The sequence below is a fragment of the Carettochelys insculpta genome, chromosome 1, assembly GCF_033958435.1.
Source record: "Carettochelys insculpta isolate YL-2023 chromosome 1, ASM3395843v1, whole genome shotgun sequence".
In the NCBI taxonomy this organism is placed as follows: domain Eukaryota; kingdom Metazoa; phylum Chordata; order Testudines; family Carettochelyidae; genus Carettochelys; species Carettochelys insculpta.
Window position 1 is genome coordinate 232,630,070 of NC_134137.1, and position 16,930 is coordinate 232,646,999.

The window sequence follows — 16,930 nt, forward strand, 5'->3', positions numbered from 1 at the left end:
ACCAATCCTTTTGGCTACTTTCCAGGTTTTTCATGAGTTCTTTCAGCAGGGAAAACTCAGGCACCTGTTAGCATGGCACAGGCAGCTGAAGCACAGATGCTCTAAAATGTGGGATTGACAACGCTCTTTAGGGTTTCACTTTCGTTACCTTTACTATCCTCTGCTACTTCCTCCGCTTTGTCAGTCTCTTGTGCTCCAGGCAGATTGGCACACAAATAGCCAGCTCCAATGGTGGCAGCCATCACAGTGTCCTGGCTGAGAAGCAGGCTTCAGAAAAATGGATGTTTGTTTTCATTGGCAGAGGGGAATGAGGGCAATGCACTCTGCGATGATGACTTCACACATCCACAACCACATGCGGTGCATTTTTCCCTTTCACACGCTGGCAAAAACAACCCAAAATGGAATGGTGCTACAGGAAGTGGGGGATACATGCCCACAATGCACCGCTGGAGCAGTTGAACATAGACAACGTAGTGGGGACACACGATGTTGACTTTGTCAGCAAGTACGGACTACTTCGAATTCATAAGATCTAGTTGTATAAAGTCGACTTTAATAAGCTCAACTTTATTTCCTATTATAGACATAGCCAAAGACTTAGGTTGCAGGATGCACCAATCTCTGGCTATGTTCCATGAAGGCATTCTGACACCGGAGCCCTGGTCTACCCTAGGGAACACAGTTGATCCCAGATGCACAATTTTAGCCCTACCATTAGCATAACTAGAATCAATGCATCAGGATTAACTTTATTCCTGGTGTAGATCAGGAGTTTTGGTCTCTCACTGATGGCCCTTACTCCATGGGATAGTGTGGAGTAGCAGGGTCGATGGCCAAGCCCAGAGAGATCGATTTTGCAGTGTCTTCACAGAAGGGACAGAATCAAACTGTGGAGGATGGATTGTGGCGTGTCAAACCTGAGGGAAGTATAGACATGCCCTGACTCATGTGCAGAATCTGAGCTGATAAACATGCTCCGAGAGTATGTAACTCCATGCAGAATAGCAAAAGGGAGCAGTGGGAGGAAGGAATAGAAAAGCCACTTTTATCCCAATGGCTAGTACACTCACCTAGGATGTACAAACCTGGTTCAAGACCCTTCTTTCCCGAATGAGGAGCAGGGCTCTGAACAAACATCTCCTGCTCTCAGGTGAGTGCTTTAGACAATAGAATGATTCTTTCTCAGTCCCAATTATATTTAATTAAAGTGAAACAATGTCAATTGGAGAGAGATCCACAACAGGATGTTCCACAGCCCAGTGATGCAAGCACAGTCCTGAGAGGTAATAGATCCCCAGAAATAAGACAGGTAAGGCGCACAATCAGCCTTACCTCTGCCCTGTAGTGATACCATATCCTTGCATTTGAGGTTATCAAAGAGTGATGTTTGCTGTCATCGATTCGATTGAATTGATTACTAAGGACACATGAAAATGTTTCCTATTTTCCCCTCATAGTGTCAAGGGAATAGGATGTGGCCTGATTTGCCCATGACTGAATGTGGTAGTTCAGGGACTTACTACTCCTCAGAAACGGAGTGGATCAGAAACCAGAATTCCCATTCTCCAGGAAACTGGGAAATTTTGATTTTTCACTCTCCAAATTGAAAGAGAAATTTGAAATTTCCCAGAAGCAAAAATTCCAAAATCACGTTTCAGAAAAATTGAAACATTTTCTTTTGACTGCACTGCCTTGACTCTTATGTTTATTGTAAATGTAATATGAGATAATGTATCACAAAAATATAAATATGATAAAATAGAAATTAAATCATTATCTTTGTCAAAATGATACATTTTGATCATTTCAATCTCAAATTTGAACCGAATCAATAGCACTGTTGCAAGTTTGTCAAATCTTCATTTTCAAATGGAAAATTTTTCTGTCACAAATTCAGTTATATCTCTGCAGAACCACACTGGGAAACACTCTCCTCCCCCAGTTCTCCCACAAGATGTCCCTGATCAGGCAGCCCAGAATAGACGGCTCTTTCTTGCAGCCGTTTTGTATTGCAGACTCAGATCTATTTTATTTTCCCATTTTGTCAATTGGTCTCTTTTGCTTTCGCTCCTTCTCAGCTGATCTCAATGATTATGAGGGCTTCACATTATTTTTCCCAGACATACTCACTTGCATTTTCCAAAACTGAATCTCATTTTGATATTGTGTCATCAGGATGTAAGAACAATTCCCCTTTAACATCAGTGGGAACTTATACTTAAAAGTTAATGGTATATAATAGAGCCTTATATTTTTGTTATGACACCCCACTTTTCAATAGTCACTGTCTCTCACAGTTGTATCTAATGTGTGGCTTTCAGTAAACACAACACTGCCCTTTTATCATTACATTTAGTATTCTGAAGCTGATCACACCGTAGCCAAAATCACATCTGGGTGGATGCTGAATGCCTGATTTTGTGAGAAACTTTACCAACTAGTTTGCTGAAAGGAGATGTTATTATGTCGAATGTATTCTTATTGATGTGACAGGTATCAGAAAGCATTAGAAGGTACTTAGCCTGACATACCTGTAAATCTGAGCTGCTAGTGGCTTATGCTTCCATTGGATTCAGGATGGGCATATCAATTACAGGACGGCACTAAACAGGAGCACTAGTCTTTTTACATATTTGTTAAAATAAATTAGTGTCATATTTGCTTTCCTCTAATCTTCTAGCACCTCCAGTTCTTCAGCACTTACAAACATAACTATGAATGCTCAAGCAAATGTGTGAGTTGTTAATTCCTTAGTTATTTCAAAATAGTGCCAGTGTGCATGGGCAGAGTCTGTTATTCTGAAGTAATTGGCCTTCACAGGCCTGCCTCAGCTGCAGACTTGAGCACTCTTGGCTCAGCTGTGTCCAACTCTACTGCTCATCCCCCTCTGCGGAGCCTTTAAAGAGCCAGCCACAGGCAGAAGAGCTGGAGGCACACGGCCTGTCCTGGAGCCCTGAGCTGCAGGGCAGCCAGAGGGAACCGTGAGCCAGGCGAAAGCTGCTCCCATGGCAGCCAGTGCACTGGGACACAGGCGAGCACCACCCTGGACCCATGTGGAGATCTTGGTCCTCACAGAGCTGTGGTGAGAGTCGAGCACTCTCCAGGATCTCCCCAGCAGGTGCTGGAGTGCTGAGACCGACAGCCGGATCACCACGGGACTGACAGAGGAGAGGCAAACCTGGACCCTGGAGCAGAACTGCCTCAGAATTACGGTGCTGTGCCAGGACAACTACGAGGCCTGGGAGGAGTCCAGACACTATTATGAGCTGCTGGATGCCATCCTGGGAGGAGGTGGACGGCCCATGGCACTGTCCCCCCACAGTTGTGGAGTTCGCCCAGGACATGCCCATCACCGTAAGGGTGTCCGAGGACAGCAATGGGGAGGAAGAGGAGGAGCAGGAGGAGGACAGCTACACCACTATGCCTGCCAGCCAGGATGTCCTGCTGACTCCAGAGCTGGTCCCCAACTCCCAGGATGTCCCCCCCGGATCCCAGTGAGAACATTTCAGGTGAGTTAGACAGCTTTCCCTAACACCTAGGGGGAAGATGATGGCTTGGGAGAGGGTGCGGCCCACACAGCCTGGGGGTTGCAGAACAGCCTGGCCATCTGTCGACATGTGGCCTATCAGATCAGAGCAATCAGCTCCAGGATGCTCCCACATGGTGACCTCACCGTCCCTCTCACAATGTTTCTGCAGTGGTCTGCCTAATTCCAGCCTCTGTGGTAGGACACCTTTCCAAGACAAGCCTCCACTCAGATGTCTGGGGTCAATGACCCACACAGCAGTGCCACTTATGGCCCAGGACTGGGCTTGCGCTCAAGCAGCAGTTGCTCCCAGTGTAGCATGGTGCTGCGGTGGGAGATAGATGTTGTGCAGGGGAAGCTACAGTGGGGGAGGCAGAGAAGGGGAACCCAGTGACCCTCTCCCCAGCAAGAGGCATCTGCGGCTCACACACATCCTCCAATACTCCCCTCCAAAGGGCACAGATAGGAGTCCTCCCTGTGCGGGGCACAATGAGTCTGGACCCAGGGTGTGTGGGACTGGGGCAGAGAGCAAACCATCCCATCCTTCCTCCCACCTTCAGGTCCATGGCCTGGCTGGCATGTTCCTGAACCTGCTCATCTCTGGGGCAAGGATGTCACAATGCTCTCCTGGGACATCCGAATCGCTGATAGACAGTGGCCACTGTCTGGGCAACATATGGCCACATTTGAAGCACATCACCAGCATCTGTGGCATGACCCTTGGTGCTGGCTCAGGGATTGGGGCTGGGCATCATACATGGAGTCTCCCGTGATGACAGCCCTCCTAACTTTTCTTTGCAGTTGGGCCAGCTGCAAGTCTGGCATGTTTCCCCCCACCCCAACGTCATCTACCCATCAGTGTGGGATTGGCAGGAGGAAAAGTTCTTAGGATGACCATCTCTGTGAGCAGACGGCCTGCCTGTGGACCATCACAGAGGGCATGAAGGAGGAGAGGATGGAATGTCAAGCAGACCAGGAGCACCACAGGGCTGTCTGGGATCCCCTAATGTGCCAGCAGGACACCATGGCTGCAGCAAGGCAGTGCCTGGTGTACTGCACGGAGTGGGCCACTGGCCATGTCCTCCCCCTCCCCCCAGCCTTCCCCTCCCAGGCTCCACAGGGTCTGCTGAACTCTCCAAAGACAGGACGTCAGGATGCCCTGGGCCGCTGCAGCCTCTCCACTTCCAGCCCCATCTCTGAGCCGTCTCTTCCTTCCTGTACTCTAGGTTCCCATTCCCTTCCCTCGCCTTTTGTATGTTCCCCCAGGAAATAATCCATTGTTTTCCAGAAAGTGTTCTTGTTTGTTGTGTGTGTTGTGGGGAGAGCAGAGGAAGGGACAGGTGGGGGATGGCACATAGAGGAAAGCAGGGGCTCCTTGTGCAGCCTGGGGCAGAGGGGGAGGAGTGATTGTGAGATGGCCATTCAGAGCAGTTTTACTGAACTAACAGCCAGGGGAAGTACCCACCCTGGTGCCCTCCCCAGTGTGTTTCCAAGGGCTCTAATCCAAACTAGGCTCTATTGTGCGTGGGGACACAATTTCTGAATAATTTTTGCTTATTATGAGGCTCCCCTGGGCTGTTTCTACCCATGCCACTTGTTGCGGAATCGGCATGCTAAGGAACAGTCCAGAAGATGCTAATAAGCTGCAGATGTACATTTCCTTTCAAGAGAACCCTGGGGGCCTCGCTTCTACGCGGCTCTTTTGGAGTCTGGAAGAGCTTCTTCTGGACTCTGAATCATGTGAGCATATGCTAATGAGTTGCCACAAATTTACATCCATACCTCATTAGCATCTCCTGGGCTGTTCATTAGCCTGCTGATTCCAGAATAAGTGGCATGTGTAGAAATGGCCCTGTCGCGGGGAAGTGATTCCGGAATAGTTTATTTCAGAATAACAGCTCCAGAATAAATGTATATGTGAAAAGGTTTGAGCTTTTAAGGCACAAGTGACTCTAGAAATCCACAAACTGTCAGCTATTTCTTTCTCTTAGGTAAGTCAGATGCTCAGAACTAAGTATTATCCTGGCATGCCCTTTTAAGATCTCTACTATGCCTTAATTTCTTTCTAACCCTGCTGACTTCATCTCTTTATGTTTGTTATTTAAAGACAGACTTTGAAAAGCATTTCAATATTTCCGCCTTGACAGTAGCATCAGTGATTTGTGTGGAAGCTATTCAATTATCATTATATTGCCTATTACCTGTTGGGATTTATCCTTGTAGGGAGCCGGCAGATCAGACTGGTGAATGGAGCGGGTCGCTGTGCCGGGAGAGTGGAGATTTATTACAACGGAATTTGGGGGACAGTCTGTGATGACGCCTGGGACCTGCCAGACTCCGATGTGGTTTGCAAACAGCTGGGATGTGGACACGCCATCAATGCCACTGTCTCTGCTCATTATGGACAAGGATCTGGGCAGATCTGGCTGGACGATGTGAAGTGCACTGGGAATGAATCCGAGCTCTGGGAGTGTCCTTCCAGGGGCTGGGGCCAGCACAATTGCAGACACAAAGAGGATGCGGGAGTTCTCTGCTCAGGTCTGCTCTGTGAATGATCTCATGAGCTTGGGTACCAGGGGATTTGCAGAAATATGGTGGTACTAGAGGAGAGTGAAGTGTATAACAGAAAGTTTCTCTCTCTTTCTCTGTCTTTCTTCCCAACCGACCTACCTGCAATGGTCACTTTTAAGAAATCTACATTGACAATAGCTAATCATAGAATCCTGAGGTTGGAAGGGATGTTGTAGAGTCCAGCCCCCTGCCTGAAGCAGGATCAACCCTAACTAAATCATCCCAGCCAGGACATTGCCCACCTGGGAAAACCTCTTGGGATGGAGATTCCCCCACCTCCTTCAGGAATGCATTCCAGTGTTTCACCGGCCTCCTGGTGAAACAATTTTTCCTTATATGTAACCCACACCTCCCCTCTGTCAGTTTATACCATTGCTCCTTCTTCTGCCATCAGTCACAACTGAGAACAGCCTCTCTCCATCCTCTTTAGAGTCCCTCTTCAGGGAGATGAAGGCTGCTATCAAATCCCCCCTCACTTCTCTCTTCTGCAAACTAAATAAGGCCACACCCCTCAGCCTCTCCTTGTAGGTCATGTGCTTCAGCCCCCTAATCATTTTCAATGCCCTCCACTGGACCCTCTCCAATGCATCCACATCCTTGCTATACGGGGGGCACAGAAGTGGATGCAATACTGCAGATGTGGCCTCACCAGTGCGAACTAGAAGAGAGTAATAACTTCTCTAGGTCCTCTGGAAACGCTCTGCCTAATGCACCCCAATATACCATTAGCTTTCTTGGCTCACATCCATCCTCTCATCCACTGTAATCCCCAGGTCCTTTTCTACTACACTGCCACTTAGCCAGTCATCCCCAGCCTGTAACAATGCTTGGGATTCTTCCATCCCAAGTGCAGGACTCTGCACTTTTCCTTGTTGAACTTCATCAGATTACTTTTGGCCCAATCCTCCAACATACCTACCTGTCCCCCTAGCTTAGTGTCATCCACAGGTTTGCTGAGGGTGCAATCCGCTCCCTCATTCAGGTCATTAATAAAGATGTTGCAAATTACTGGACCTAGAAGCGATCCTTGGGGATCTCCACCTGAAATTGACTGCCAGATCTTGAGCCATTGATCACTACCCATTGGACCAGATTGTCTAGCCAGCTTTCTATCCACACTACAGTCCAATCAAATGTATCCAATCGCTACTTCTGGAACTCATGGGCAAGAATATTGTGGGAGACTGTATCGAAAGCTTTGCTAAACTAAGGGTATATCACGTGCGTTGACCTCCCCATGTCCACGAGTTTTAAAAAATGACGGCCAAAGGCTCTGCAATGACATTTGCCAATCCCCTCAGTACCCTTGGTTGCATTAAATTTGGACCCATGGATTTGTGTATGTCTAGCTTTCCTAAATAGCTCTTAACCTGGTCTTTTCCCAGCAAGGGCTGCCCACGTCCTTCCCGTATTGCATTGATTCATGCAGTGGCCTGAGAGCTGACCTTGTCTGAGAAAAAAGAGGCAAAAAAAGCACTGAGTATTTCAGCTTTTCCCACGTCATCTGTCACCAGGTTATCTCTGTCATCCAGTAACGGCCCCACTCCATCCCTGACCACCCTCTTATTGTTAACATGCCTGAAGGAACCTTTCTTGTTACCCTTCACATCCCTTGCTAGTTGCAGCTCCAATTGTGCATTTGTCTGCCTGATTACTCCCCTGTATTCTTGAGCAATACAATAACCCCTCAAAATGCACTGTTTTGAGTTGTGCTTAACTCACACGAATGTGAGCTAAGTGCAACTCAAAATCTGGCTCCCCACCAGCCCTGGCTCAACCCACCCCCAGCCCGTGTGGCCCCAATTCAAACTCCCCCATGGGCAGCTCTGGCTCACCCACCTCCTCACGTGGCTCTAGCTCACCCACCCCCCGCCCATATCCAGCTCCGGCTCACCCCCACACCGCATCTGGCTCTGGATCTGGCTCACCCACCCCACATCTGGCTCTGGCTCCGGTTCCGGCTCCCCCACCTTGCCTGCCTCTGGCTCCCTCCACTCTGCGCCCAGCCCCGGCTCACCCTCCCCTATGCCCAGCTCCTTCCCACCCACCTCCACGCCTGGCACTGGCTCCCCCGCCTCACCATACCCAGCTCTGGGTCCACGCCACCACCACCACTATGGCTCACCCCCACCCCCACATCTTCGGCTCACCCCCCTGCACATTCCTGGCTCACCCCCATACTGCACAGCTCCAGCTCAACCCCCCTAAGGGCTGTGTTGGCCCCGACTCACCACCCCACTGACCACTCCCCCCAGCCCTAACCCACCCCACGCTTAAAACTCCTGCCCCTTCCCATGGCCCCAGCCCACCACCAGGCTTAATCCTCCCCAAATGCCTCTGTGATCCCAAGAATAACCGTTCAAAAAGAGCTTCAGGTGCTTCTGCTGCTTCCCCAGCTGCAGAACATGCATTCCACACAGGGAAAAAAGCTGCCCCCCAACTTACATGAAATTCAAGTTACATGAGGATGTGTGGAAACGCAACCCTCACATAACTTGAGGGACTACTGCATATTTATACTCCTCCTTAGTCATCTGTTCATGTTTCCACTTCTTATATGCATCCTTTTTTGAGTTTAAACTCACCAAGGATTTCCCTGGGAAGCCAAGCTTGTTGCCCACCATATTTGCTTCTCTTACTGAGCAACAGGATGGTTTGTTCCTCTCCCTTGAATAAGACCTATTTAACATACCGTCCGTTCTCCTGGACTTCTTTCTCTTCTTATTAGCTTCCCAGGGGACCCTGCCCATGTTAGTCCACTCTTCTGCAATCAAGGGTCTGCATTTTACAGCTCACCTTTCTTCCTTTCGTCAGGATCCTGAAATCCACCATCTCATGATTGCTTCAGCCCAGGTTGCTGCCCACTTCTATTTCCCCTAGTAGTTCTTCCCTCTTTGTAAGCAGCAGATCAAGTTGTGCACGGCCCCGGTTGGTTCCTTCAGCACTTGTACCAGAAAGTTGTCCCCACCCTTCTCCAAAAACTTCCTGGGTTGTCTGTGTGCTGCTGTACTGGGCTCCCAACAAATGACAGGGTGAGTAAATTCCCTTATAAGACTTTAACAGCACCAAAGAGTTCCTAAAATATTGCATTGTTTCCTTGCCTTTAGGACATGGATTAAGTTCTGAACCCTGGGTGCCTCTATATATAACTGTAGATGCATAGTTCCTTTTAAATAACAGTTCCTTGCTAATATTTCTGTCATTGGTCTCCAGAAGGGTCTCTCTGACTCATGAAATGAATATTGTTTCTACAGCAGAAGGTGCAGGCTTGCTAGCGATCTCAGAGATTCAATCTTCAAACCACACTGAGTTTCAGAATCAGAAAACATCACAACCAGTTCGCCAACTTCCGTGTTTCATTCTAGGGCTGATGGATCTGAGACTGGTGAATGGCAGTGCATGTACAGGGCGTCTGGAAGTTTTCTACAATGGGATGTGGGGCAGCGTTTGTAACAGTCCTATGGATGCAGTCACCAGAGCACTTATCTGCAAACACTTGGACTGTGGAGAGAGTGGAACTCTTTTAAGTGATTCTCCATACGGAACAGGCTCTGGCCCCCAGTGGGTGGATGGGATTCGATGCGGGAAGCATCACAGCTCTCTGTGGCAATGCCAGTCAGCCCCATGGAGTCAGGAGTCATGTAGTGCCAGAGAAGAAACCCACATATCTTGTGAAGGTAAATCGTATATATTATTTTTGCTGTGTCTGTCTGGACAATGTTCTATTGTGTTCCCCTCCTCCCCGCACTGTGCCAGCCCCAGCCCCTCCCTCTGGACAGTGCTGGGCCTGGCCTAGTCCCCCAACACTCCCCTCCACTGTGCTAGCCTCACGCCTCCCCTGGGCGGGGCAGGGACCTGCCCATTCCCCCGACAGAATCCCCCAAGCCATGCCAGCCCCACCCTTCCTCAGATAGCGCAGGGCCCGCCTCAGCCCCCAAAGGAGCCCCCCACACTGTGCCAGCCCTCCCCCGCCCCTAGTCAGCACAGGGCCCAGCCCATACACTTGGGATGTGTATTACAAGTTTCTGTCTAGAACTTTCTTCCAGCCCAGTGGCTGCTTGCAAGTGGAGCTGCAGCCAGGCCTCTAGTTGTAAATGATTTGTGCTAAATAAATACTCAAAAGAGAAATCTAACTCACTGAGAGGTTTTGAGGCAGTGGTGGTGTTGTACATTGTCACTCTCTTTTGTGACATGCAGAGTTCAATTCTTTTAGCACAGCAATGGTACAAACTTATTTTCAGTGTCCGCGGTTACAGACAGTGGAATGTAGTCTTAGAATCCGAGGGCTGGAAGAGACCTGAGCAGGACACAGAGTCCAGCCCCCTGCGTAATGCAGGACCAACCAGATTAAAAAGCTATGTTTGCTCAGAAACCTCCTCATGTAGGTACGTAAACACTGTTAACAAAGCCTTGCATAGCCATTTTCAATAAGCAGTGCTTCCTACTCCACTTCAAGAGCTGCCAAAATGGGGATCAGAACCCTGCTCTCTCCTGTGGTAAACACAAGTATCACCCACGCACGAACACTGCTTTCCACAAAGCACTATTGTTCCCATGTTATAGGTGGGGAACAGACATAAAACTGTCCCAAGGAGCCTGGATTATGATGAGGAACTGGCTGCAAATCAATTGTGTTTAAGCCAATGTTTTAACCACTTGACCCCCTTTTTTGACTTGTTGGCTTCCACGGGTATTGGATCAGTCTCCTGGGGAGATCCATTGAGAGTCATCCAGTGAAGAACATCAGTGTTGTGTCTTTATGGTTAAACAATTTCCTGGGGATAATAATCAGAGGTCTGGGCTGTCAAGTTCAATAGATCCATATCTGAAGTATTATTTATATTACTGTAACACCTAAAGTCTCCAAAGGCCCCGTATAAACACAGACTTGAGAGAGACATTGCTATAAAGAGTTGTAACCGGGTGGTCCTCCCGTACCCCGGGCGATAAAGCATTAAAACAGTTCTGAGAGAAAGTTGGGGCCAGGAGACAATCAGAAAAAGGCTGAAGGGAGCCAATCAGGGCCCTATAGGAAGAGCTCCTGGACAGACAGAGCTCACTCTCACACCAGCGAGATACCACCGACTTCCTGAGGAAATTACAAAACATCGGAAAAGTTCCTGATAACGCCATCCTTGCCACAATGCACGTAGAGGCTCTGTACACTAATATTCCACATAAAGACGGATTACAAGCAATCAGGAACACCATCCCTGATGCCACCATAGCCAATCTGGTGTCTGACCTCTGTTACTTTGTTCTCACGCACAGTCATTTCCGTTTTGGGGACAATTTATACCTCCAGATTAGTGGAACTGCTATGGGCACCCGCATGGCCCCACAATATGCTTATATATTTATGGCTGACCTGGAACGATTCCTCAGCTCTCGTCCCCTATTACCACTCCTCTACTTAAGATACATTGATGACATCTTTATGATTTGGACCCATGGTACAGAGGCTCTAGAAGAATTCCACAGAGACTTTAACAATCTACACCCCACCATCAACTTATGCCTCGATTACAACATGCAAGAGATACATTTCCTGGACACTACTGTACTAATCAAGGATGGCCTGATCAGTACCACACTGTACTGAAAACCTACTGATCGCTATACTTATCTACACCCTTCTAGTTTCCATCCTGCACACATGACTAGATCCATTGTTTACAGTCAAGCTCTTAGGTATAATCACATTTGCTCTGATCCAACTGACAGAGACCAAAAACTACAAGAACTTTACCAAATATTCATAAACCTGAATTACCCACCAGGAGAAGTAAAGAAACAAATCGACAGGGCCAGACGCATACCCAGAAACCAGCTACTCCAAGATCAGCCCAAAAAAGCCAAGAACACAACACCACTGGTCATCACTTACAGCCCCCAACTCAGGCCACTGCAATGAATTATTAAAGACCTACATCCTATTCTTAATCAGGATGCTACACTCCAGAAGGCCCTGGGTGACATGCCTGTTCTCTCCTACAGACAACCTCCCAACCTCATGAGGATCCTCACTAACAGCCACAGTCTATACCCCAGGAACACCAGTCCTGGAACCTTTCCCTGCAACAAAGCCCGCTGCCAGCTTTGTCCAAATATCTTCTCTGGAAATACCATCACTGGACCTAACCAGGTTACTCACAGAATCACGGGCACTTTCTCATGCTCCTCTACTAACATCATATATGCCATCATGTGCCAACAATGCCCAGATGCTTTGTATATTGGACAGACTTCTAACTCCCTTAGACAAAGGGTCAACGGGCACAAAACAGACATCAAAACACTCCAGATCCACAAACCAGTTAGTCAACATTTTAATGAAATGGGGCATTCTGTCAATGACCTCAAGTTATGTGTGTTACTGAAGAGACATTATCACTCCTTTGTAGAAAGGGAAGTGGACGAGCTGACATTTATATTCAAATTCGGAACGTTAACACATGGTTTAAATCGTGATGTGAACTTTCTGAGTCACTATAGGGGCTCGTCTGCATACTTGGCTCAATCTAATTCTTGATCTTCCCCCCCACCCCTCCACTCTCTGATTTGCTCACCTTGATTATCTTTTTCTGATTTGTCCTCCTTGCTTACTGTTTTTGGTTCTCTGTGTCTTAAATGTTGAGCCTGTTCTGGTCTGGCTATGGTCTGAAGAAGTGGGTCTGTCCCACGAAAGCTCACCTAATAAACTATTTTGCTAGTCTTTAAAGGGCTACTTGACTGCTTTTTGTTTTGATAGTGTATAGACTAGCACGGCTCCCTCTCTGTTACTATTCAGCAGGAGAGGGACGGAGTTGCCTACTTGCAGGGATACCGTGGACGGAGATTTGCTGGAAAGGCAGTGCGAGCCAGGGAGGCTCTGGCCTGAACAAACCCCAGAGTGAGGCTCAGCCACAGGGGCCCATGAAAGTGCAAGGGCAGCAGAGGAGAAGTCAGGGGAAGAATAGGCAGGAGGTCCAACCTCTCCCCGCCCCACCGACTGCCAATAATGAGTTACCAATCCAGAGTGCAGTTTGTCTCTGTGGGGAGAGGCCAGATAATGAATGACAGGGGGTCACTGAAACAAGGTAACTGGGTTCCCCCAGGGAGGGAGAAGACCGGGTGTGGCTGCCACCGGAAGGGCAGTACCCAGCGTACGGGGTACTGCAGTCCGGGAGGAACACGGAGCCTGACACAAGGTGGTGGAGACTTTAAATGGAGGTCAGTAACAGGCAAGAAAGTCGCAGCCAGCAGAGGGTGCGCTAAGACTGAAGAAGGAATTCCCAGACGGACCAGCAGAGGGATCAGTGGTGGTGAGCCATGGCCGGCTACATGAGTTTACAGCGATGACAGACGGGGCACGTGGGAGGAGAAGCAGATGCACGTGGGGCTGAAGTAACTCGCCCAAGGTGTCACAAGAGATTGAGGGCAGAGACACGGGTCTTCGACGAAAACAGGTCTAAGTCCTGGTCTAGGACCATCACCAGCACCAATACACTGCCTAAGAGCATGGGAACACACAGACCTGGAGCTCCTATGCAGCCCCTTCTGGATATTAAAATTCCTCTTTAACTGGTTCTCCCAACAACCAGGGTGTGTTTCAGTTCCTGTGTCTCTTACAGTCCAGTCTCCATGCAGGGATTCAGGAATGTTGCCTGAGTGGAGACTCCAGGCTGGTCCACACTAAAAAATGATGTCATCCCATTGAATTTGCTCAGGATGTGAAAAATCCACACTCCTGAGCGACATCATTAATCATGTCAGTAGCATTAGGTTTGGTCTGGGCGGTGCTGAGGGCTGACTGCATTTGGCCCTGCCCCTTCCTGAGTACAGAGCCAGGCGCCCCTCCCACCATGCTCCGCGGCGGCTGTCGGCACTGCTGGGTGGGGGATATGGATTACCTGCACTAAGCTCCCTTGCCCCCTGTGTCTATACTGACATAGAGAGCTGTGCCATAGAAACCCCTAGATATACTATCCTGCCAACTACATAAAGACAAATGCATGTCAGCAGGGAACTGATCACAGTCTCCAGAATCCAGAGGATCATGAAAATAGCCAACTGGTCACAGTGAACTGCAGGAATACAAAATTGAGATCTGCATCATCATCTGCAAAAATGATCCTTGGATATCTGCATCGACATCTGTGGATGCAAAGCAGATATCCACACGTTTGCAGGGTTCTAGATCCAAAATTTGTATCCACATCCGCATTTGTGTCCGCAAAAATGAGCTGCCGATACTCACGTCCACATCTGCACACGCTCATTAATTTGCAGGGACATAATTATTCGAAGTGCTCAGATTTTAGCTTTTGGCCAATTTATAGTGTTGGTACGACAGGTTTGAAATACCTACAAACCCTGCTCTGTCTTTATGTACATATGCTGTCTCGTCAATTCACCTCCCCATTTTATCTCCATAGGAAAGAAAGGGATATCTTTTGCTGAATGCCCAAACTCTACAAGCTGCACAGGTATCTCTGTCTCTTTGTGTCTCCTCCTCAGTCCCTAAGGACTTTCCCAGCTGTCTCACTAACATGTGAGGTTTCTGCATTTCCAGACCAGGAGAAGCTGCGCCTCGTGGGAGGAGAGGACAGGTGCTCGGGCAGAGTGGAGGTTTGGTACCATGGCTCGTGGGGAACAGTTTGTGATGACTCCTGGGACATGGTGGATGCTCACGTGGTGTGTAAACAACTGGACTGTGGTGCTGCCATGTCTGCTCCAGGCAAGGCTTCATTCGGTGCAGGGACTGGTCCCATCTGGGTGGAGAAAGTGAACTGCAAAGGGACAGAGTTGTCTCTCTGGGACTGTCCTGCCATGCCCTGGGGTGCGAGCATCTGTGGTCATCAGGAGGATGCTGCTGTGAATTGCTCGGGTGAGTGACAGGAGATGTTTCTACTTCACTATATAAGTTTTAAGGGAGAGCAGTTGCCAGAGCACCTGACAGAGCTCACCTATAGACCAGGCCTCCTTTTTCTTTCATGGAGGTAGACAGTGGATGGGATGGGATGGAACCGTTTTTGATTTGGACGTGCTGTGACATCGGATCACGTTGCTTCCTTTACCCAGCACAGGCGAGGCCATTGAGCCTGTGCTGCTCTGAGGAAGGGATAATGGGATAATGGGTGAAATGAAGGTGATGTGCAGAGGCACACGGGGACTAAAATGAACAATCACGTTAATGGCTCATCTCCTCGCCCACACTCCAACTCTCCTGCCTTTTCCCCTTGCAGGTGTGACGTTGACGACAGCTGCGCTGGCTAAAACAGGTAACATTCTCTGCCAAATGGAGGGTTAAATTGCCCTGGAGCCAGGGTCACAGAGCGATGAGCTGGAACCCCCCAGCCTGAGCGAATGAGCTGCATTACACAGAGTGTGAAATCTAAGGGGTGAGTGACTCTCCAGTGGGAGTCGCAGGGGGTGCTGAGCAGGTCAGTTGTTGCCCTTTGGCTCGAGCTGAGAACACCTGCAGGGCCATGATTTAAACAGCAGCCTGTGGGCGATGCGCAGGCCCTACCCCCACCCCCACATCCCAGCTGGTTACTTTGCTTCCTCGTGGTTCAGTAAGAGACTGGGGAGCTCCTCTGGGTTCCCCTGACTTTGACAGGATAACGTCTCCCTATTACCCATTTCCTTCCAGATCTTCCCAGCCACCGTCCAAGCGAGAGTGGGAGAGTAACGGTGCCTGTCATCATCTGCATTATCCTGGGGGTCCTGCTTTGCGTGGTCATAATCATTCTGGGCATGCAGGTGCAAAGGGCCAGGGCCCAGCGCAGAGGTGCGTCCTGCGGGGGGTCACTTTGTGAAATGCTTCTGTGGTAGCTGTAGCTGAGGAGAGGAGTATGGGCAGAACTGTACGGGGACCTCAGATCCATGCTTAATGCAGTCTTATATAACACAGGCTGAACCTCTCTAATGCAGACTTTTCTCATCTGGCAACATCCATAATCCGGCATGATTTTAATTAGCCGGGTGGACCACTTATCATGGGCGTGGTCAGTTTTCGCACAGTCCCATAAAGTTTGTTTCCAGCCCCGGGTCTTGGCTCTCAGTGTTCTGTGCTGTTATTTAGCTGTAATTTACCCCGAGATGTCTTCCAACAGCCCAGTAAGCAGTGAAAGTGTTGGTAATGCTGCTAGATGTAGACAATATTGTCCTCCCGGGGTCTAGCAAATTATCTCATCTGATACTGGTCAGGTCCCGGGGGTACAAGATTAGAGATGTTCAACCTCTAGTATCATTGATGATCTGGCTGTAGAAATGAGCAGAAGAACATTAACACTTTCAGATGATAGTAACATGTTGCATGTGAGGGCAGTGGTGACACAGAAATAATATATAGAGGATTAGAGGGACTGTAAATATTGGCCCGAAAGACAGATCACATTTGGGAAAGTACAAGAAAGGGGGTGTGAAGGAGGACACTGAAGAGAGAGATTCAGGAGAAGGGAGGATTTGAAGAAGAAATGCTGGGAAAGAGTTTGGGTGATAATCGCCAAAAATCAAAGACAATTCCAGGATTTGTTAGTTTCACTTGCTTTTTAAACAATTGCAAAAACTGTGGCTAGTTACTGGCTTGGGACTGTGGGTATTATGCATACAAGCGCTAAGTATATATCTGTAAGTGCTATTGTGCTAAGAGCTGTAAACGCCCGTTTGGGAGAGAAATTATTTCAGATAATACCAGGGAGAGTAAAAGGAGTAATGAGATTAGTGTATACTGGTATATTTTAGAGTAACTATGAACAGACACTTGGGACTGTGAAGTAGCCATGGTCTCCGTCACCTGCCAATTCAAATTTAGGCTGGACAAATCACTGGAAACATGCTATTTTT

The 16,930-nt window shown here is 48.6% G+C and overlaps 1 protein-coding gene across 1 annotated transcript in view; it reads left to right on the forward strand.

Moving 5' to 3' along the window:
* The window catches only part of LOC142012573 (scavenger receptor cysteine-rich type 1 protein M130-like), a 54,513-nt gene that overhangs the window by 28,049 nt on the left and 9,534 nt on the right, over positions 1-16,930 (forward strand). The window contains exons 8-14 of the mRNA XM_074993093.1: positions 5,939-6,067; positions 9,466-9,784; positions 13,202-13,215; positions 14,527-14,568; positions 14,655-14,969; positions 15,328-15,363; positions 15,735-15,872. Of these exons, the coding sequence (XP_074849194.1) occupies positions 5,939-6,067; positions 9,466-9,784; positions 13,202-13,215; positions 14,527-14,568; positions 14,655-14,969; positions 15,328-15,363; positions 15,735-15,872 (993 nt within the window). The remainder of the gene's footprint in view (positions 1-5,938; positions 6,068-9,465; positions 9,785-13,201; positions 13,216-14,526; positions 14,569-14,654; positions 14,970-15,327; positions 15,364-15,734; positions 15,873-16,930) is intronic.